The sequence below is a fragment of the Protobothrops mucrosquamatus genome, unplaced genomic scaffold (assembly GCF_001527695.2).
Source record: "Protobothrops mucrosquamatus isolate PMUCROS unplaced genomic scaffold, P.Mucros_1.0 scaffold_22, whole genome shotgun sequence".
In the NCBI taxonomy this organism is placed as follows: Eukaryota; Metazoa; Chordata; class Lepidosauria; order Squamata; family Viperidae; genus Protobothrops; species Protobothrops mucrosquamatus.
The window spans coordinates 1,085,268-1,108,645 of NW_015386098.1; the positions used below are offsets into that span (position 1 = coordinate 1,085,268).

A 23,378-nucleotide genomic window follows, 5' to 3' on the forward strand; every position below is an offset into this window, starting at 1 on the left:
ATTGATCCACGAGGATGTTTTATATGTCTTACTTACACTTAGTTTGAATGTTTGCTAGCATTGAAACATCTACTTGCTCATAGGCTTTAAAACTGCTCCAGAGGCACACACCCTAGACTCAGACACAACTGGCTAGGGGAAACCTTTACCTTTTTTTAATTTTAAATTTAGCAATGCTCTTTATCAAATTCTTCCTTCTTATTTTTGTCATATTTTTCACAATTCCAATGAATGTATTTCTTGTTTCTCCATCAGATGATGCTGTGCCCAAGAATCTTCAATGTTATTTTAATGGAATTGATCGACTCAAATGCAGTTGGGAGGTGAGACAAGAAATCAGCAATTCTGTCTTGTTCACACTCTTTTACAAAGACAAACCTGGATCAAAGTAAGAAGCTATCTTTAAATCAAATATTTTCCCAAATGACTTATTTTTAAAAATTTTTTAAATTTAATGTATATTTTTTATAAGTTCTCTCTGTCACATTTGTTTATATGCAGAGAGATGGAGTGCTCTGAAGTCTATCAAGAAGCTCTTATAAGCAATAATGCCACTTATCATGTACTGCAAAGCTGTGAGATCAATGTCACTAACTCCAGCAAGCAAAGCCAATATCTTGTCCGTGTGATACCAAAAGAAGAAGTGAAAGAGATCAAGATGTATCTGAACAGTAAGTCCCCTTTAGAGAATGCCTATTTATTTCACAAAAGCATGTGCTGACTCCTGTAATTCTTGATTCTCTTTCTTGGATTATATCCAATACAGAGTCATAAAGAAGCAAACATGCAGATAAAATGGATTGTACCGTATAATCTTCTCTAGCATATATCTAGCAGATTAAGGAGGATTTAGGTATGGCCTGAAGACACATGATATCACAACTTCACTAAAGTTAAATAACCCTGGATTTTATCAGTGCCTAAATGACTATTCTTAAAAACCTCACATACTTTGAGTTGAACTCCATAACAAAGATGGGATTTAATGTAATGAAGATAATAATCATCTAATTGACCACTATGGCATGTATGAAGTAGAGAGTAGATTAAGATTGTGAACAATCCGTGTCCTCAGAAGCTTACTTGGCAATTTCTCATGTCCCCATTGTGGAGACAAATTGGAGAAAGAAGTGGTCCGCACATTGGAGTGAGCCCATGGAGGAAAGGCATGATATACTGTAGATCAAGGGGTGTCAAACTCGCCACATCACGTGATGTATCACGACATATCAGGACTTTTTCTCCATTGCCGGAGCTGGGGTGGGCGCAGTTTCGGCATGATGAATCTGGCCCAGGGGCTGGCAGTTTGACACCCCTGCAGTATATGTATCAAATAAATATGTAACTAACAGGACAGGTCTTCATTTTCTGTTTTCCCATCCCTGTTTATACTACTGCAAATCTCCTCTTCCCTAACTGATGGTTCAGCTTTCCAAAAGTACAAAAGCATTCATTGAAACTTTGAGCTTCTTTCCAACATGCCTATGTTGCAGCTGAACCATCGGTTATCCTTGCTACAAGTTTTTATGGACCTACAATGGAATGTCTGAATATAAAATACAAATGGAATTAAAGACAATAGAAAAAGGGAAGGGAAAGGGAACACAGGGAGGGAAGTGAGAATAGAAAACAAAAGAAACAAAAAGTAGAAGCTTCCAACTTTTTTCAGGGCTGTAAGACTCCTAAGGGAATTACAATATCAACTTTTTACTCATACCAAATAGTAACTACTAGTCATTTCTATAGCAATAACCCATTTAATCATCAAAACACAAAGTTTCATTTTTCTCTCTTCCTAGCTGAAAATCCAGAAACATTTCCAAGTAACAACAAAACTATTTACATTATTTTCCCTAACTGATGTAGTCAACTTCCCCACCATCATCATTTTGATCCATTCCTCCATTGTGGGAGTTGATGCTTCCTTCCATTTTGGGGCAGACAGAATTTTTGCATCTGTCAACATATACAATAAAAGAGTTCCATTTCCCCCCCCCCATTTTTTATCTAATGTCCTAAAAGAAAAAAAAATCAAGGTTTCCATTGTAAGTCCATTTTTAAAATCTTCTGAAGTGAAACACCAATCTGTTCCAAATATTTATTTGCCTTTTCACACACATGTGATAAAAGGTATCTTCCTTGCAATTACATTTCAAGCAAACATTTGAAACACCCTTATACATCTTTGATAATTTATCTGGTGTTAAATACCACTGGTGCATCACTTTGTACAAATTCTCTTTAAGGTTATAATTCAATGTAAATTTCAGTCCGTTAATCTACATATTTTTTCCATTTCTCCAACATTGTGATATAATTAATGTTCCTTGTCCATTGAATTATGCAAAGTTTAAAAGATTCACATTCTACGTTCAACTGTAGCAGCCTTTTATAAACCTTGGCTATAAGATGTTCATCATTAGTATAAAGTACGAAACAAAAACTTTTAATAAAAATGTAATGAATGGTGGAATGTAGGCATCCTGTTGTTTTTGCTTTCATGTTTTAGCATCAAAACAATAATAGTTCAGTGGGAGCACAAAAGAAAAGGTCTATATATAATCAAAAGAGAGAATGCAGCAAAAGGATGATAAGATAGTCATGGATACAAACATCTGGAAAGGAAAAGAGTGAGGACAAAGAAGAAGGAAATAATTACTAAAAAAAAAGTGTCAGCAAATGGCACTTGTATGGATAGGAGACCTAACCATAGAAAGTTGAGCCACTGAGACTTGCTTTCTCAGTCTGCCATATCGAATTGTTCAAAACAGAGTTTCTTAACCTTGGCAATGTGAAGATGGATGAACTTCAACTTAGCTTAATAAAGTTGTCTAAAACTCAGAATTAGTTTCTTTTGCACATGGTAGAGGGCAGCAAAGGATGCTTCATCAGTGATTGTTGTTCCAGCTGGCTAAGGCTTTTGCTTGGGTTTCTATTGAATTTACTAGTATTTGCATATTTCTGCTAAAAAACAGAAAGCTGTTATGTTTTTTTCAAAAGAAAGAAAGTAAAACTCTAATTATTCTGAGTTTGAATCTTTATGTATTATCCTATATTTACAATGCTGAATTAAAGTTGCCAGTGTTTTTTTTCTCATAAGTTTTTCTCCCTGAGTAACTAAAATTATATATTGGGATGTTATGAAAAACTAACTCTTTGAATCTGACCTAGACAGATGCACAAGCATATCATCTGGCTCAGGTTTTTTTTAATAATAACTTACTAATACTAGGAATATTTCTCTTTAATGTGAAATTCAGAAAAATCTGAATGAGGGAAAGAATCAGAGATGATGCAATGTATCCAGAGCCTGAGAGAGAGTTAGAATTGATGAGTCTCTTGATACATTTTTGTTTCTTCTAGTCAAGCCAGACCCACCTTACAACCTGTCCATGTCAGTAATTGATGGCCCTCAGTACATCCTCCACTGGGACTCTAAAATCATCCATACAGTGTTTGATTTGCAAAAGACATATCAGATCTCATACTGGGAAACTGGAAAACCTTCAGAGGTAAGATAGAATAGATTGCTTCATACAGCAAACAGATTATGTTTCTGTTTGCCCTCATTTAATGACTTATCTTTTTTCCCTTCTTCTGAGGCCCATGTTGATAACACCACAAACCAAAAATTTACCTTCACTTCACATTTCCTGGAACTAGGCAAAAATTACATAGCAAAGGTGCGAACAATAGTAAGCGACCCTGACTACCAAGGTTATTGGAGTGAATGGAGTGAGGACTTTGGCTGGCAAACCACCAGTGGTAAGTTAAGAGTGCACACTAATCTTCTTTTGGTCTTTATGGGGAAATAATTTAGGTTATCTTCAGAAGGCAAAATATAATATACAATGCATGCATTTGGCTTGGATTGTGACCCAGAGTCACTTTGATTGTGATGCCACAAAGAAGAGGGAGTCAAGCTATTCTCCAAGGGGCCTGAAGGCAGGACAAGAAGCAATGGATGGAAACTGATCAAGGAGAGAAGCAACCTAGAACTAAGGAGAAACTTCCTGACAGTGAGAACAATTAACCAATGGAACAACCTGCCTCCAGAAGCGGTGAATGCTCCAACACTGGAAGTTTTAAAGAAGAGATTGGACAGCCATTTGTCCGAAATGGTGTAGGGTTTCCTGCCTGAGCAGGGGGTTGGACTCGATGACCTCCAAGGTCCCTTCCAACTTTATTATTATTATTATTATTATTATTATTATTATTATTATTATTATTATTATTACTACTACTACTACTACTACTACTACTATTACTACTACTACTACTACTACATCTTATTTATTTATTTCAAGACAACAATTAGATACTGCTTTTCAGCAAAAGTACTGAAATAATTTAGAAATAAATGCTCTGAATTAAGGAATAGAAATAATGAAAACAGTGAAATAAGCTCCAGTTATGCAACTGTTTAAAAAGTAAATACAATCTATGCAAATTATGTGATTGCATGCAAAAGATCACAGGTTCAGTCCCTGACGTCTCCGGGTAGAGCTGTGAAAATTCCTGCCTAAACTTTTGAGAGATCTTCTCTTTACCAAACTAAGTGCTGTGGTGACACAGTGGTTAGAAAGCAGAATTGCAGGCTACTTCTGCTGACTGCCAGCTACCTGCAGTTCAGCAGTTCGAATTTCACCAGCTCAAGGTTGACCCAGCCTTCCATCCTTCCAAGTTTGGTACAATGAGGATCCAGATTGTTGGGGGAAATATGCTGACTCAATAAACTGCTTAGAGAAGGCTGCAAAGCACTGTGAAGCAGTATAGAAGTCTAAGTGCTATTGCTATGGCTATAGCAGAAGTGGAACAGTATCCTGGATGACATATAGTTTCCCAGGTATCATCAAAGACAGCCCACTTGGATGTCATTCCACACTATACTGTGTGGTCCGATCCGGTTGTTGTTGTTCTTTTCTTCCTAAAACTTGCTTTAATAGTTCATTTAATTGATTTTCTTTTTTTATACTCTGTTCTGTTTTAGGTTTCCCTCTCTGGGGTATCTTGCTAATAACAGTGGTCTGTATCATTCTGATGATGGGAGGAATCTGCTTTTGCCAAAAATATCTTCTCAGGTATGCATGATGTACATTTTAACACCTTGGCATAACAGAGGTGGGAAAATAGTGTTAAAAGAAAGTATTGCGTTCAAAATCAGACCAGGTCATCCAAAGAACACACAGGATAAGTCACTGGGAGCAGAGGCATAGTGGATTCGGGAGCTCACATGAAGTACAGCAATCCAAGGTTGCAGCAGAGTTATAGCTGTCAAGTTATTATCTTTCTGTCTTGTCCTTTATTCCTCACAGAAACAGAGCCCACCCACTAGGAATCATTGGAAACTATGATTAGCTGGATGACCAAAAGGGAGGCTTGGTGGCTAGGCACCCTGCTGATTTTGTGCAGGTTTTCCACTTATTTACCATATCAACTGGCTTGCTGTTTAATTAACAGTTGCAGCTGGAGGTGGCAATCATAGAAGAAGGGATCTTTTGTCTATCAGAAAAGGAATATATACCACCGTTGGCAGGTCTCTACCTCTTTGTCAAGTTCCTTATCTTTTGTTTTAGTGTATTTTTTTTGTGTTTTTTGCCCTGGAAATAGCTGTGAGATTGGGATCTTAGGAACAAGGGAGGATTGAATGGAAGATTCCTTCCCACAATAGCAAGTGGCTATGCTAAGGGTACTCTGCTCATCTCCCTTTACTTAAATCTTAGGGTGACATTCCCCAATTTGTTACATTTAGATATGCTGAGATGACAAGTTACAGAATTCTAGCTGAGTATTCTAGGAGTTGTAGTCACAATGCATCTAGAAAGCACTAGAATGGAGTTAGCTGTTTCAAATTTTGAAGGCAATTTCAAGCATTATATGAAAGTTCCTTTGCCATATAGCCAAAGATCTGAGGGCTGCTTGGATTGGGGGTTTCAGAAATTTGCAAACTAAACAATCTGGACTGAATTTTGATATCATAATTTGTAACTAGGTACAAGGGTTTAAATAAAATTACTCTATTGCCATTATCTCATCACTTTCCCCGTGTATGAACCCAGCAAATTTTGTTTAGAGAAAACCTAAGAATTTCTGCTAGCTCAACAATGTAAGGCCTATGTTTTGTAGAATTATTTTTTTGAACATGACATAATTGGGTTAAACTGAGCTTTCTTTGCCTCTCTGACATTATCTGCAATTGTCCCAAGCCACTGTGAAGTCTTTGCAGACTTCACTTCCATTATACAGCCTCAGGTCTGAATAGTTCTCTGTAATCTTGTTCCAGTAGCTGTACTCTTTGGGAGTAAATGCATGTACATTGCTACTTGCATACTTTCCAGTGAAAATTCCAAGTAACATAAAGCACATCCTTTTTCAGTGTGCTGTATTTCAGTTAGGTTCAGTTTGTACCAGGTTGGATTTAAATGTTACTTTGATTTGCCATATTTTTTTGCACTGGCTACATAAGACTATTTTGTTTTGCTTAGATTGTGTAATGTCACTTGGCCCAGGTAAGTTATTTGTATAAGTAGATATACAACATCTTGGGCAATAAACTATTATATGACACCCAGGATCATTTTCTTCATTCCATTCATCCTCAACAAATATCACTCACTATAATTGCATAATTTCTCTGCATAATTTCTCCTCCCAACAAATGCTGGGTTCATTCAACCTTTCTATCAAAACTTTTTAGTCTTCTGAGAAACTCAGTCAAAATTTCACTGTGGGTGGGAGGCTGCATGAAAGATTCATCTAGCATCCTTTACAAATGTATTTGTGGTCAAAGTCTTATTTACTGTTGCTTGCTGTTGTTTATTTTTTTTAAAAAAAATCTTAAGTTTACGATTAAGGACTGAAGGCAAATTCACAGGGTGTTTTGAGACATGTTGATCTGAAGGTCTCTAATAGCTTACAAATAGTTAACAAGCAATTTCTGAAAGTGATTGGGAAAAAAAGCTTGTGAGCTTAATAGTCTTTAAAAGGCCCAACGGTGGTTGCAAGCAAGATGGCTATTCCCATTGTCTCCCAGTGCTTTAAAAAAAACCACCTGGAATCAACAAGGAGCAAGTATATGGAGCACATTGGGAAATCTCTCTTCTTTTCCTTATCTGGAGAGGTTCCAGACCTCTCTTCATTTTTTGCTATAGTTTTGTTCTTTGCTTTGTGTTTCATGGAGCCATCTTCAGTCTGCCATTTCTACCTCCAAACCAATTCAATCAGTTCTTTGCCCTGTCCTTACTCACTTTTGGGAGGGAGGTCCTCAAAGGCCATGGGTAACTATAAAATGGAAACAGATGAAATACAGGTGCAATCAACTGGAGCCAGTTTCTCATTTGAGATGTTGAAGTGAAACTGTCTGATGGGGTTAAGGATTCTAGAGCCTAAGCCAAATATTGCCCTTTTCCATTTTGCAACTGGCTCCTGCTTTCTTGGTTCATCTCTCTTTTCTGCTGACCTCGGTTCCAGGATTTGGAGCAGATCCCAAGTCCTTCAGATTTTATCAGCTCCAAGTCAATATGGTGATTTTAAAGAATGATAGGAGATGTCTTGTAACCCCCAGATTTAAACCAAAGAAAATTACCTAAGATAAGTAGAATGGCAGCAAAAGCTAGGCTGGCTATCAGTGAATATGGAGTGGGGACTTGACTGCCCACTCAATATTGCTTTTGTGTGGCAGCTGCAAAAGTAAAGGTGAGGTTTTGGTGCTGGTTGAACAGAGTCAGGTATAATTGTGGTGGTTCTCTGAATTAAATATATGCTTTTGCTACAGCAAGAAAAAGAAATGGGAAGCAAACATTCCAAGTCCTCCGAAGACGTTTCTTCTCCCCAGTTTTTTTCCGGTAAGAAAAATCTTCTTAAAACAGGTCTTATTAGCATATAATACAGTTTTAAGCCAAAATAAAAGAAAAAAAATGAAAGAAATATAAGTTATCTAAAACAGATTCTTTAGCAGCCAAACAGAATCTAGGCTTGATGTTAGATCACACCCTGGCCAAGGGCTAGCAGTGATGGGTATGATGACTTAGGAGCCAAAGTTGGGAAAGGCTGTTCTTAGGGCACATCCAGGTAACAGGCAGAACTTGCTGCCCTTCAGTCTACAAAGCTGTGGAATCGAAATCTAGAAGGACATAAGCATATGGCCCATATGGTGATATAAAAGAAGAAACAAACCCAAATTGAAAAAAGTCCCATGGAGCTCCTAAAGCTGCACAATGGGAGTTTGCACATGGATGAGAAAAGAGTCACTATTCTACTGTACCACGAAACAGGCTGGGTCTTGGCACCATTGCTAGACCTTATTTTGGTAAATCTTGTGCTTATAATTTCACAAATAGCCTTGCCTATGTTTTAAACATTGCAATATTTGGCCAGAGATTTAATCTTTTAAAATCACTCCCCTAAAGATCAACACTTTTAACTACTTAAGTCAATAAGGAAACAATATACTAGCATAGCTAATGTTGCACCATCTTGCTTTTTTGCTATCTGTACCTTTTGATTGCTGGCTTCTGCAGAACTCCTAGTACTGTAGATAACATGGAGCAGCAAACAGCTGAGGAGGAGAACCAGTGGCCCATAAATCCCCAAAAGATAATCTCTTAATTTAGTATTTAGTTAAAGTTTATTTATTCTGTTTGGTTTTTGGATTAAGGATTTTTTCGGAATTGGCGGATCAAGTGGCATGTTGTACATCCCTGAATATTGTGTTCCTCCCCAACATACACTTATAAAAAATGTAAAATGACGGATCAGGGGAATCTGGATAAGAAGGATAAATCAACTCAGGAAATAGGCAGAAGCATGCCCAAACCTGCTTAACTTGAAACTGCTGTTGTAGCCACTTTCTATTCAAAATAGCAACTCTCAAATTTACCTTGCTTTATGTGAATTCAAACAAGCTATGCAGTGTAGAAGAGAAGAATTCTGTATGTGTGAAGTCAGTTGCATATGAATACCAAGTCTGCAGACACAGAACTGCTGTGGGACATCGCTAGACATGAAAAACATGTTGAGATGGTTAGGTTTACAGAATACAGAATGACAGAGTTGGAAGGGACCTTGGAGGTCTTCTAGTCCAATCCCCTGCTGAAGTACGAGACCCTATACCATTCCAAACAAATGGCTGTCCGATTTCTTCTTAAAAACCTCTTGTGATGGAGCCAAGCCATTTCACTGATTAAATGTTCTGTCAGGAAATTTGTCCTTAAGTCTAGATTGGAACTTGCTTTGATAAAGTTCTATCTGTTACCAACTGTTCGTCATATGTTTTAGTTTCGAACCCCCTAATCATTTTAGTTCTTCTTCTCTGCAACCTTTTTAAAGTCTCAAAGTCTTTTTTGTATTGTGGTGACCAAAACTGGATGCAGTATTTCAAATGTGTTGTGTGTACAGGTCTTTTTGAACATCTCTTTCTTTTAGCATTTTCATCTAGATTGGGCTTGTTTCATTTTAGAAAGTGCAATTGGCGAACCATTCAGAAGATAGCAGTGCTTTAGCAAAGGAAGAAATCAACTATTCCAGTAAACTGGAGAGGTGAGTATAAAAAACTGAGAGACATGCTACTGGAAGTCCAGTTCAAAGCATTTTCACAAAACTATAAAGGAAGTGAACTATTAACTTAGAGATCCCTAGTATTGTGTTTGGTGTTGAGCCAATGTTCAACACACCAAAGAGAAGAAATTAGACCTCAGTTTAATTTATGAAAGCCTATATTCAATTATTTAAAGAATCGTAGTGGCACAGTGGTTAGAATGCAGTATTGCAGACTAACTCTGCCCACTGCCAGCAGTTCAATCATGACTGGCTCAAGGTTGACTCAGTCCTCCATCCTTCCAAGGTCAGCAAAATGAAAACCCAGATTTTTGGGGGCAATATGATGACTCTGTAAGCTGCTTAGAAAAGGCTATAAAGCACTATGAAGCTTTATATATAAGTATATAAATCTAAGTGCTATTGCCATTAACAACTAGGATTTAGGCAGGATTTATGCTAGAATCTTTGCATGTGGGAGGATCCTCACTCACAATATTTCCTTCAAAATTCAATTACCTTTTAGAAGACACACACAATAAATACACTTCTAATTATTACTGTATATAAAAATCTGAAGCTGAGGCAAGAACCAAAATATTGGGAATGTAAAAGAAGCATAAAGGCCAAGTGCTTTTTAATTATGTCAGAACAGCCCCTTTGTGGATTCCAATTCTACCATTTTAAAGAAGTCCAGTAATTTTCTTTAGTGTTCAGATTTGTGAAAAAGTGAAATTGAAAATTGAAAAGTATAGCATTTGTAGACAGGTTTATATTTTTGTATTTGCACATCTCAAGTTACTTTTCAGTAAGAAAGTCAATAATTTCTTTCCTGCTGAGATTTTTAACCAAGTGAGTTTTGAATACTCTTTGTAGATTCATAGAATTAGCAATTAACCTTTTTCTGGCCCTGTATAGCTGGTAGCCGGTTTGCACTTTGCACTTGCAAGCAGGCAGTTGGAGCCTGAAGCCAATCTACCTAGGAATACTGCAAGACTGAAACACAGTTTACTTAGCAGTCCAGAGAGGCTACCATCCCCTTGAAAAAAACAAGTTGTAAATGTTTATAGAGAAGCATAAAATATTAAAAGAAAAATATAACCAGGAAAATGAATTAGGCTGTTTGCTTATGGAGGAGCCAGAGGTTACAATGATGAGCTTAAACAAAGCAAAAACTCTGTAGATTGAATCTTACATTCAGTCAATGAGAAAGATTATTAAGTTGTAAAAAAGGGTAATTTGACCATAAATTCATGAAACTGATTTCTGAAGAAATACTATAATTCAATGATTCCATCCACCACAGGAACTTTGTATTTCTCTATGGAAAAGGTCCCAAAGATTCATGATAATGTTGCACCAGTTTGAGATTCTGGAAAGGCTGGGCATTATCAGAAACCTAGGAAGTTTTGGGAGGAACTTCTAGTCCATGAGGAGAAGTATTCATTACTATAGCAATCTTGGATAGTCATATATTAGTCCTTAACTTACGACTGGACACTAAATGACTGTTTGAAGTTACAATGGACCCTCCTCCAAAAACTACTTATGATTTAATTTTGAAGTTAGGACAGCCTCACCCACCTGCAGTCAGGGGATACCTTTTGGCTACTTGGCAACCTGCTCAACTTTATGGCCATTTGCAGCATCCCAGGGTAGTGTGATTTTTGATGGTTTTTGCTGGTTTCCAGCATTTGCTTCCAGTTTGTGGCAAAAAAATGCCCACTGGATAACAAATCTTTGCTTAATGACTGTAGAGTTTACTTAATGACCGCTGTAAAAAAATGTCATAAAATTGGGTCCAATCACGTGATGATCCAGTTAACAACAATTTATGGCTATAATTCTAGGTTCAATTAAGGTCTAAGTCGATGACTACCTATAGTGACTGTTTTAATGGTTTTAAACACATGTTGATTTGATCGTGCTCTGTGTAACCATTAAACTAGCAGAGCCAGTACTATTTACAAATCATAAAGGTTTCAATAAATTTTTTTGCCTTATATCTGGGACCATGAAAAAGAGTCTGGATGAAGAAGGTTTCTTCTACCATTTGAGAGTACTTTTAAAAATGAAATGTTATGGCTATTTGTATTATTTCACTTGTCTCTATCAGTCTGCAAGGGCATGGCTTTGCACACTTTAAATTTGAAAAATACTGCTCTAAAGCATCCTGTGAATGAGGTAGAAATATAAAAACCTATTTTGCAAAGAAAAAATAAACTTCCAGGAAACTGGAAGACTTTGGTGTAGTTTTAAATACAGGTAGTCCTTGACTTACGACCACAATTGAGTCCAAAATTTCAGTTGCTACGTGAGATGTTTATTACGTGAGTTTTGCCTCATTTTACGATCTTTCTTGCCACATTTGTTAAGTGAATCACTGCAGTTGTTAAGTTAGTAATACTGTTGTTAAGTGAATCTGACTCTCTCATTGACTTTGCTCGTCAGAAGATCGCAAAAGGAGATCACATGACCCCAGGACACTGCAACCATCCTAAATATGACTCCGTTGCCAAACATCTGAATTTTGATCATGAGACCATGGGGATGCTGCAATGGTCATAAGTGTGAAAAAGGTCATAAGTCACTTTTTTCAGTGCTGTTGTAACTTTGAATTGTCACTAAATGAACTGGTGTAAGTTGAGGACTACCTGTACAAAGTATCATTTAATTCTCCCTCTTAAAGACATTTTTATTGTCCCACTTGCCATTTCTTTCTCATCTAAGCCTTGATGTGTTCTATTTGAGGCTTTATATCTAATGATAATTGTCCTTTGGTTACTTTCTTCCCTGTTGCAGGGAATTACTGATTGGCAGCCCAGCAGCTATTGAAGATGAGTTCAAGAAAACACCACAATTGCTTTGGTCTCAGAATATGAAAAAGATAGACCTTCTCAATAAAGCCAATGCAGTCCAGACATGTACTAATCCCAATACACAAACATTTGATTTTAATGGCCCATACATGTATTCCTCTGCAGAATCTTTTGCACATACTGTTCAGCAGGATTTGAAAGTTACTCCTTCAGAAGTGAAGGAAACACCAGTGTCTTTGCGATGTATAGGATTACAGACGTCTTTGTCTCTTCAGCAACAGCCAGGAGGGGAAAAGGAAAATACTTTGTCTGACTCTGATGTACATCAGCAGGTGGAAGAGAAGCTGCTGTTTCCTACAGGACAAGAAGCATCTCAAATCCAGGAGACAGGTGGACAGTTGAAGAAAGAGAAAACTACAGGATGTCTTTCCAGCTCAAATAGCCACTGTCAAAATTTGCCACTAGATTACATTGCTACAGTAGATCTCTCAATAAGCAAAGAAAAGGGATGTTTATTGCCATTACCTGTGTTGGTCTCAGAGGAAAGAATGCTTCCTTGTGCTAACACAGCAACAGTTGCTGCACACATGCCCAAAACTAAGGAAAATCTCTCAAATTCAGAGTTATGTCAAAAGACATTAAAACCAACCCCCCCAGTTATGGATCAAAGTATCAGTGATCTCTCAGCAATATCCCAGGAAGAATCTAGTGACTATCTTATGAGTTTTTCTGCTGCCTCAGGTGCTGTACCAAAGGACGGATTAGCTTTTGCCATGGAGGAATCTAAGCAGGACATTCTTATATTCAATGTTGGCGGCAGAAGCCCACTTTTCTTATATCAAGAGGGTGAATACTGCTTCTTTCCTGGCTCCAAGACCAAAGAAGACAGTAAGGGTCAAGAAGCACCTGTGGGCCACCAGCCTCCAGAAAGCTTTCCAAAAGTCACCAAATACCCTTTGGAGACAAAATTTGCTGACAGTAAGTTACAGGTCATCTCCCAGGTCTGCCAAGATGTGTGAAACATGTTCCTCAATAAAAACTCCCAAGTCCGTGAATACATAATCTTGCTCTCTTTTATGCTGTGGAAGGATTATTTTTTATATAATCAGAAGAAAACAAACTGATATCAAATATATGTCAGAGAGAGAAGCAAACTATGATAATATGACTTTGCTTTTGGTATATAACAGTCACTGGATTTCTTTCATAATGTCCTCTTTTCAACAATAAAATTCTCATTAGAAAACAAATGGTTTTGATCTAGCCTATTGGGCAGAAGTCAATAATTATTGTCTTATACAATGGATTTTATTAATAAAAAGTTTACCCTGCAAAAACATGCTTCACTATGGAAAACTTCCTCATTGCTGAGGCAATATTTTGGGTATTATTGCATTGTTTTCATACTACGTCCACTTCTACCAGTAAAGGTTGGACTTTCCTTTGCAGATATCAGCCTGCAGTTGGACTGAATATTTAGGAAGGTATCAACCACCCCAGAAGTTTTATGATTTTTTTATGTGCAATTAAAAAGAAGTCTACATCTTCCGCAAAGCTTTCATATGTTACACGACTAATTAAGAGTCACCAACTTTTAAACTGGATCCATGAATAATACATTTGGTAGCAAATAGTTATGTAATTATGTACTTTTAAAACTTTATAGGCTAGTTTGTATAATCAAGTGTCTATAAAGTGTCAGTAATAGGACAAACAAGCTTTCCGTATTCATCTGAACCTACTTGTAGTGTTATCAATACAGATAAGTACATAGAAGGACAGAGACTGCAATGAGATTTATTTCACTGCGAGGGAGAGGCAGATAACTTTCACCAAGGGCTCATATGCCTCTTTTATGCCTTTTTAGGATTTGCTGCCTTTGTTCTTTTCCCCATATTTTTGCTCCAAAGCTTTCTGCAGGTTAAGATTTAGGGCATTTTTCTGGAACCATCTCCCTAATGAGATACAAAATAACAACAACAGCAACAATCATCATCAAAATTATAATAAAATATTATTGGACAAGCTACAAATTCAAGAATTTTCTACATACTTTTTTAAGCTTAAAAAAAAATCCTATGCTGATTCAGAATCATTGCTAGACTGGACTGCATTTTTATTGAGCTCTACATCCTTACCTTTTTGGAGAAGCTGGGAAAGAGTCACCAATGAAAAAGTAACAGCAAAACTGCTTCTATAGACATTGTAGTAAAATTATGTAAGGATCATTGAAAGGGAATACTGTACAGAAATTCATATAAACTATTTTAAATCTGTTCCTAAGCATATAGTTTGAAGTTTGTAAACTAGGAAATGGATGAAATCTAAATATTTAGATTATAATAATACTGAAGATCTATACATAATCTACTGATAACATTGACAAGAAGAAAAGCTACGCATGACTTCTGGTTTGCTGCTGCAGCTGCCGTGGCTGCTGGAAGACGAGCTCTGTCTTCCATGTCTGATTTTGCACCACTGGGGAACCCTGGAAAGGGTCGAAAGTTGCCCTGTAGGAGCGACAAGCACAGAGCGGATCCCCGCTTGATTGCAGAAGGGTGGTAGCCCTTCCGCTTGATCCGGGGCAGCCCTCTAAACAGGCGGACGAAAGACCGGCCATAGAAATATGGCCCGTCACTAGGCTGCAGACAATCAAAGTCAAACTTACTACCAGACACCTATAAAGCAGCATGGATGAGACTGAGTGAGATCTGAACCTTTCTTCAATCCTAATTATTTTTTCCACCTGTATAAGCTGCCCAAAGTATTTTTTCCCCTGTGGAGAGAGGGAAGGGAAATTGTATCCCACCCTCTAAAAACAGTGGCGACTGACTATCCAGGAGAGTTTAAAACTCTGAAAGAATAACTTGATTCTAACTGGATTTTTATCTTTCTAAAATTTGAGGACTAAAAGATTTCTTATTCTTATTGAAGATTTGGGTTTTTACCTACAAAAAAAGAAGTAAAATTGAAAAAGGATTATAAAAATTTTGGACTTAAAAAAAACCAAAACAAAAATGTTAAATGATGTGGGCGACATCTTGTGGCTAAACCTGATATTACAACTTGTTATTGTCTAAAAGAGACTTGGCTTGAAGCCCAAACTATAGATAAGACTTTCGCAACCTTAACAGATATCAGCTGTGAGAAGCCCAGCTGTGTTCCATACTCAGTGACAAAATTATTTTCCTTCTCTGATTGTAAAGCCTTTAATCTAACACACCACTAAGAGAACATGGATGAAGATCAGGAACAGATTCTTTTTATGTTGAAAGCAATTTATGAAACTATTCTTACAGCTACTGATGAAATAAGAAGCTACAGAAAAGAACAAGATGTCAGCCTAGATATATGAACCCAAACTTTAATTACAACTAAAGAATAAGCTACACAGAATATAATAGAAGAAGTGGAACAATCAAATACTGTGATAGAAGATTCAACTGATCAACAAACACAGTTAACGGAAAACCCAGAAAAGGGACTGATAACACTGAAAATGGAAAAGACTTTCTATATAAACCAGAAGAAACCTGAGGATCAGGAAAAAGAACAGACTGAAGGGATGATAAACATTTCAGGACAACTACGTAAAGATGGAAAAATAGAGATATGATTTGTTAGCTCTTCCAAAAAAATGGCGACTGGATGGCCTCTTTTATCTCAAACAACATATATAATAACAGAGGGAGAACTATTTCATGACTTAAAAGCATGGATATGGAAGGTGAGTTGGCAAAGAAAGAAAGCTAGAATAAAACTGAAGAAAATTGGGGTTGTGATTTATTAATGAGGATTAAAATAGAATATACTCAAATAGACAAGATGTGTACTTTGAGTACTAGATTTTGTTATGAACTGAGATAAAGAAAACTTTGGTCATTTAAAACTTGGAAGTATAAATATCAAAAGTTAAATTTGAATATTGATTTGTTTATAAAGGTTGAATGTAAAAGTAATTAAGATATATATAAGCTAAACATTTATTGATAAATGTAATAAACATGTTTTTACTTAGCTGATATAAGAACTGTATTAGCTTAAATATGAGATAGTAGACATTAAGAGAAAAAGAGGAAGTATTCGATGTTGAAACAAGAGAAATTTTGGTTACTAAACTTAAGACATTTGGAAATTAATAGAAAATAAGGAAGTTATACTGCATTATTAATTAGATGATGTAAGATGGTGAGAAATAGAATATATTCAAATAGATAAGACATGTATCCTGAATATTAGACTTTGGGATGAATTGTGATAAAGGGAATTTTGGTCACTTAAAACTTGGAAATTATAAATATCAAATGTTAAATTTAAATATTAATGGGAAACTAAAAATTGGGAAAAACTAATTAGGACATTGATTGTCTATAAAAACTGAATGTTAAAATAACCAGGATGTGTATAACCTAAAAATTATTAATAAATGTAAGAATGTTATTTTTATTTAATTGATATAGTAAGAATTGTATTAGTTTAAACATGAGACAGTAAATACTAAGGGGGAAAGAGAGGAAATATTTAATGTGGTAGTATCTTGTACTAAAGATACTTGTATGTCATTGAATTTTTGATTAACTCAGCCACCACTTTGCTTTTTAAATACTTAAATGTAAAATTAGAAAATCAATAAACCATTAAAAAAAAGAAAAGCTAAGCATGTTTCCTTCTAGTTTTCCTTTGCAGTTTCTAGATTCCCTTACCTAGATCATCAGTCTTCCTTCCATGCCAGCGTTTGGGATCCCGTACTGCCCTCTTTATTACATCAGGGGTATAAGAATCCTTCATCAAACTTTTTGTTTCTAATGGTCCTCCTACAGAAAGAATATTTGGACATTGTTCACTTCTGCTGTAATACTTTTTGCTCTAAATCACTGGAATCAAGAGAGATTGAAGACTTCAATTACTTAATTATCCTTCAATCATTTTCAATTATAACAACATTATTATATTTATAATAATCTTCCTTTTAATAAAAATTATTCATTTAATTAATTCTTCAAATACCCAAAGTCTTTATCATTTCAGCAAGGTAAAAAAAAGAAAAAAGGAAAAATTCCCATCTTCCATAAAGTTAACAAGTAAATTCTATCATTTCATCAAACTACACCTATAAGAAATCATTTTAATCCCTTAATAAGGTTTACAACTTCAGTTACTTAGTTATCATTCAATTATTTATCAAATATACCATTAACAATAAGTCCACCTCCTTCAACCATTATTAAATCAAAAAAAGAAAAAAAAAGGGAACCTTTAGGACCTTAATTCCCATCCATTCATAGTTAAGTCAAACAAATTCAATTATTACAACATTATCATATTTATAATAGTCTTCCTTCGTCATTAAATCANATATTTGAAGAACTAACTAAATGAATAATTTTTATTAATACGGAGGAGATGGATTGTTTAAGTTTAGACTTTGGAGTTAGAGATATTAATATTTGTTTACATGTATTTGAATATTAGCCTAGGTTGGTTTGGGAAGTCCGGGGGGTGGGGGGATGGGATATAACATTGTGTAATATTTGTGATGTATTTCTTTTTTTTTATGATAAAAACAATAAAATTTTACATTGAAAAAAGAGAGATTGAAGACAAACAGGAAAAGGTTAGTCATACTCAGGGCTTTTTTTGTCATAGAACGCCCAGAACGGAGCTCCGGCACCTTTTTTGGATGGAACCTTGTAGGGTAGGCAAGGCGGGTTGTATGACGTGTATGAGTTCCAGCACCTTTTTTTTTTTACAAAAAAAGCACTGGTCATACTTTATTGAATTTTAAGCAGTGACAGGTTTTTATATCTGATACTGACTAAATTTGGGGTTGTGGTCAAATCTTTTGTTGGGAGAAATACTTTTTGATATGATCATTTGCATATTAAGCAAAGCAAAACAAAACAAAAAAAAACAAAAACAAAAGGCAACTTCAGTGTTTTGAATAACAATGCTCATGACTGCAATTTGGGTGCTTGGCAACCAATTTGCATTTACAACTGGTTGCAATGTGTCTTGCAGTCACATAATCATGATCTGCAACCTATTTGCCAATTTCCAGCAAAAAACGCCCATTAGGGAAATTTGGATTTTCGTAGCAAAATGCTTTGCTTAATAACCATGTGGTTTTCCTTACTATAAAAATTGTCCTAAAATTGGTTCTGACTCAGCTTATGACTGAAATGACTTACAATGGAAATTCTGGTCCCAATTGTGGACATAAGTTAAGGATTACATGTAAGACCAAAATAGGAAGCATGAAGATCTGTTTAGCCCACCTTGGAAAATGTTGGATCTCAGATTATAACCCAGTTCATAATAATCAGCATAGGGTGAAGCTGTCATAGGATTCTCAAGAGATTTGAATGGCCAGTCACTGAGTCTTTTCTGTCCTTGGATCAGTCCAGCTTCACAAAGAGCACGCCGTGCCTGGAAAATATATAAATAAATATATATGATATGATATGATGCGTTTAATCTCCACTTTGCATCCCAAGGTGCTTGCCATCATCAAACATGTTTCAGCATACCTAGAGGAATAATGGCAATTTCCACTCCCCTGATGGTTAAGCTCATCAAATTTGGCCAAAAGTAGGCTTTTCTTATTTTGTATTTATGTCAAAAAAACAAACAAACCACCAAATATTAACTGGACTACAGCCAAATTTTTATGGATTTTTCCATTAAAATAAAATTGAACTTAAATGATAAATCAGAGCTATATGTTTGTCACTTTGATATAAATGGAATACTTGGAAGACTGCTCATTAGTGCAAAATGTCTGCATGTTGGTTGCTGAGAAATGTTTCAGCTCTTTTACACTATATTGTGATCACTTTTTTTTTTTTACTATCAATAGATTTTAGAGTACAAGGTACAGTATTGCTTTTTATTTTAAAGGACCATCTTTTCCAGAGCCAGCTAGGGAACTTATCTTCAGTGTGAAAATTTAGATTCCTGGATGCCTTATGACCCTTTTTCCCTATAGCAGTGGTGGCGAACCTATGGCACGGGTGCCAGAGGCGGCACTCAGAGCCCTCTCTGTGGGCACGCGCGCTGTCGCCCCAGTCCTAGGCCTTCAGCTGGGTTGTATAAAACCTTTTCGCTTTAGGCCTCCGCCATATACAAAAAAAAAAAAGGTTCAATCAATCAGTCAATTTCAACTTCTCGCGGGGAAAAAAAGATCTTGCAAAGTTGGAATTGATTGATTGAACTTTTCAGTCCCACACAGTCTGCCGTTACCACCGGAGCCACGCCCACCCAATGGGCCACACCCACCTGGCACCCGACGATGCATAAGTGGGTTTTGGGTTGCAGTTTGGGCACTCAGTCTCTAAAAGGTTCTCCATCACTGCCCTATAGAATACTCACTGCATGGAAACTAGACTGCTGAAAAATTGGACATTGTTCCATAAAACTATTAAAACTGAGCTCTTAAAGCAATTTGAACTATTCTGGAAAGCTTTTAAGAGCAAATGCCACTTCATATTGGTGGGATCCTATAACTGCTCTGATCTGAAATGGATATGTTTTTATTAAACTGTTTTGCCTTGATTGTTAAATTTATTTATTTTATTTTATTATGTACTTTCGTGCTTTTATTGTTGTAAAGGACTGTGAATTGTAAAATTTGGTAGTATAGATTTAATAAATATAAAGCAGTACTGTAAATATATGTGACATTGGCCTTGCGTCTTTTCAGTTATATAACTGAACATTTCTTTAAACCTTTCTTATACAAATATACATTTCTTTAAACTACATTGCTCATGATGTAAATGAGGTCCTGCTTTCCAACTCCCTGCTTAATTATTCAGCTAATGTTTAGCATTATACTATAGTTACATAAATTCTTTACAATATAATAGCTGTCTCCTCAAAAGACAGCTCTATAAATTCAAGAGGTATTCTTCAGATAAGCATCACTGAAGTAACCATAATTTTCCTTGTGAAAATAAAAATAAAAATAAAAAAGCCTAGTGCCATCTTTCCCTGCTTGATAACAATATTTATGCTGGTTGGAGGTGATGGACAGTATGGGTCAACATATTTGGAAGGCACCTGGAAGGCTGCCCTAACTGGAGAATGAGTTTCTAAAAACAAATTTCTAAGCTGTAGTTTAACAAGTTAAAGCATATGTTTTATCTAATATATAAACTACAGTGATATTCTTATAAATAGAATGTAATGAAATTGAATCTCAAAATTAGCCTTGCAAAGAAATATAACGTTTAAATACAGGAACATTTGGCTATCCTATGTTGCTTTTTCTGCAAATACTTTCTGTTCTAATATAACAAATAACTCTTAGCCTTTTCCTAATTTCAGATGAGTGACTGTTGAACTTGTAAAGCTTCAGGAGTATATCAAGACTTTTCTGAATTGTGCAGTTCTATGGGCCAGTCTGGGAATTTCCAAAAGTAAATCCTCCAAACTGGAAATTATTTGGAGGGTTTTGAACTGCTTTCTGGATGAAACAAGCCAGGTGGTGGTGGAAGGGGCTGGCTCATGCTCCAATTCCCTTCCAGTTCAGAGTATTTATTTTTAGAATCCACAAGACCAGAAACCATGCCACCACCACCACCACCCCAGCACGTGCGGATCCAGAAGGGAATGGGATGTTCCACAGTTGTCTGTCAGATTAACACATTTTACATATATGCTAACCATGTTCAGTTGCAAGAAGGTATCACATTTAACTTTCTTAACTTTCTTTCTTTATGTCTGCTTATCACTGATAATAGCTAATTCTGACTTTTACCTCTCCTTTCACCATGTTCTCCTCTTTTCTCACCTTTGCCAACAGCTGGGTGTAGATACATAATACTCCATTATCTGCACTATACAGGTAGTCCTCGACTTACAATAGTTCATTTAGTGACTGTTAAGTTACAATGGCACTGAAAAAAATGACTTATGGTCATTTTTCACACTTATGACTGTTGTCTCATCCCATGATTTGCATTTGGATGCTTGACAACTGATTCACATTTATGACAGTTGCAGTGGCCTGAGGTCATGTGATCCTCTTTTGCGACCTGCTGACAAGCAAAGTCAATGGGGAAGCCAGATTCACATAAACACCATGTTATTAACTTAACAACTGCAATGATTCCCTTAACAAATGTGGCAAGAAAAGTCGTAAAATGGAGCAAAACTCATTTAATCGGTTTCTCATTTATCAACATAAATTCTGGGCTCAATTGTGTCCGGAAGTTGAGGTCTGCCTGTATTCTGTGCATCTGATGGCAGCCGTGAGCCATGAAAACCTGGATGATAGTAATTTATTCTTAAAATGAGACAAGATTTGGTCTCTTTGAGGCTTTCTCCACCTGAAGTTTATGCAAGTTGAAGTTCAAAACATCTAAGAGCACCATCTATGAGTGCTATTAATCATCATGCCCCCAACTGAAATTATTTTGTTTACCTGTTCCTCTGATATCAGCTTTTCCACTACTGTGGTGCCATATTTGGCTTTGATATTGGCAGGCATCAAACTGCTTCTCTTTTCCTGAAGGGGCTTCCCTTCTGCTTTAACATTTTGTATACCTGAAGCCAAGGAGCCTTTGGCATTCAGAACAGACTTGACTTCTTCAGTATCTTCACAGCTGTTCTTTATATTTTTTGTGGGGGAACTGAGCAACTCAGTCCGTACAGAATGATGTAACTTGCCTGTTGATTCATCTGAATTAAAATTGTTGGATTCTGTTTTTTCTTGGATAGACTTGGCATGCTCTTGGGAACTTGTAGCCCTTCCCTTCTGGTGATTTTCAAGAGAAATTTTGCTGTCTAAGCTATACCTTCTTCCAACACATATGTTAGGTGATTCATGGTGAATATATTGGACAGAAGGAGGTTTGGAATTGTGGTTCTGTTTATTGTGGCATTTTGCTGGAAAGAGCTGTGTGGAAGGAGATGTTTGGCAGATGAATTCATCTCTTGTTTTATCCCCTTCCGGATTCTTGGAGATGTCCCAAGAGCTTGCACTGGAGGTCCTTGAAGGAAGTGCTTTGCTGGATGGCACCCCAGCCTTGTTATTTGTAACCTGCTCCTTGTTTTTGTAGCCAGGCTTTTCTGGAAGACAGAGGATAAAATATTGGAGGTATTTATATATTACAAGTCCTCTATCTCCAGATGATAGCTACCAGCCTGCTAGTCATGACCTCTTCTCTGGTATTTACTTCTATTCTTCCAATCAATTTTCCAATATTCTCTCCCAACTAACACTTTATATTCTAACCTTCCCCAATCTGACTCCTTTCTAAGTGATTATGTCTATTGTATAGTAACTGAAGAGTATTAAACTTGCAATCTATAACATAGGGCAGGGGTAGTCAACCTTGGCTCTTTTATGACTCGTAGACTTCAATTCCCAGAATTCCTGAGCCAGCTTAGCTGGCTCAGGAATTCTGGGAGTTGAAGTCCACGAGTCATAAAAGAGCCAAGGTTGAATACCCCTGACATAGGGGAAGTATACCAGACTGAAGAAACTTTATTTTTTTTCTTCCAAAAAGGCATTCAATAGCACATCTGCTAAGTGACATATAGAGTAATAAACAAGAAAATCATTTCAATAATTCCATCTTTGTGTATGATGTTCAACCATCAAGGATCTTCCAGAGATATATTTTGGAGAATTGCATAGTCCACTTTTTATGAATTATGCAAAAGTTTCTGCAAAACAATGCAAAAGAAAGATGTATTTTTTCTCCCATGAGACCCCTTTACTGGAATTGCTTGGATAACAACAGATAGTAAAACCACCAATATGGTATAAGGTTATTATATAAATTTATGGTAAAACCAGACTTGAATAATATGTATTGTTAAATATTAAACATTAATATTTAATTTAATATATAATTTAATATATAAATTGTTAAATATTTATTGTTAAATATAAAAACAATACATTTATTGTTAAATGTATTATAGAACTTTGAAAGGTACACACACAAACAAAAACCTAAAACAAAACTGACCAAACAAAAAATAAACAATTGGCTGAAATGATGGAATGTAATAATT

At 36.1% G+C, this 23,378-nt stretch overlaps 1 protein-coding gene across 1 annotated transcript in view; it reads left to right on the forward strand.

The window, feature by feature from the left end:
- The window catches only part of CSF2RB (colony stimulating factor 2 receptor beta common subunit), a 28,986-nt gene extending 15,614 nt beyond the window's left edge, over nucleotides 1-13,372 (forward strand). The window contains exons 6-13 of the mRNA XM_029287278.1: nucleotides 256-388; nucleotides 502-671; nucleotides 3,364-3,519; nucleotides 3,607-3,765; nucleotides 4,991-5,081; nucleotides 7,775-7,868; nucleotides 9,458-9,537; nucleotides 12,337-13,372. Coding sequence (XP_029143111.1) covers nucleotides 256-388; nucleotides 502-671; nucleotides 3,364-3,519; nucleotides 3,607-3,765; nucleotides 4,991-5,081; nucleotides 7,775-7,868; nucleotides 9,458-9,537; nucleotides 12,337-13,372 — 1,919 coding nt within the window. The remainder of the gene's footprint in view (nucleotides 1-255; nucleotides 389-501; nucleotides 672-3,363; nucleotides 3,520-3,606; nucleotides 3,766-4,990; nucleotides 5,082-7,774; nucleotides 7,869-9,457; nucleotides 9,538-12,336) is intronic.
- The last annotated feature ends 10,006 nt before the right edge of the window (nucleotides 13,373-23,378 follow it).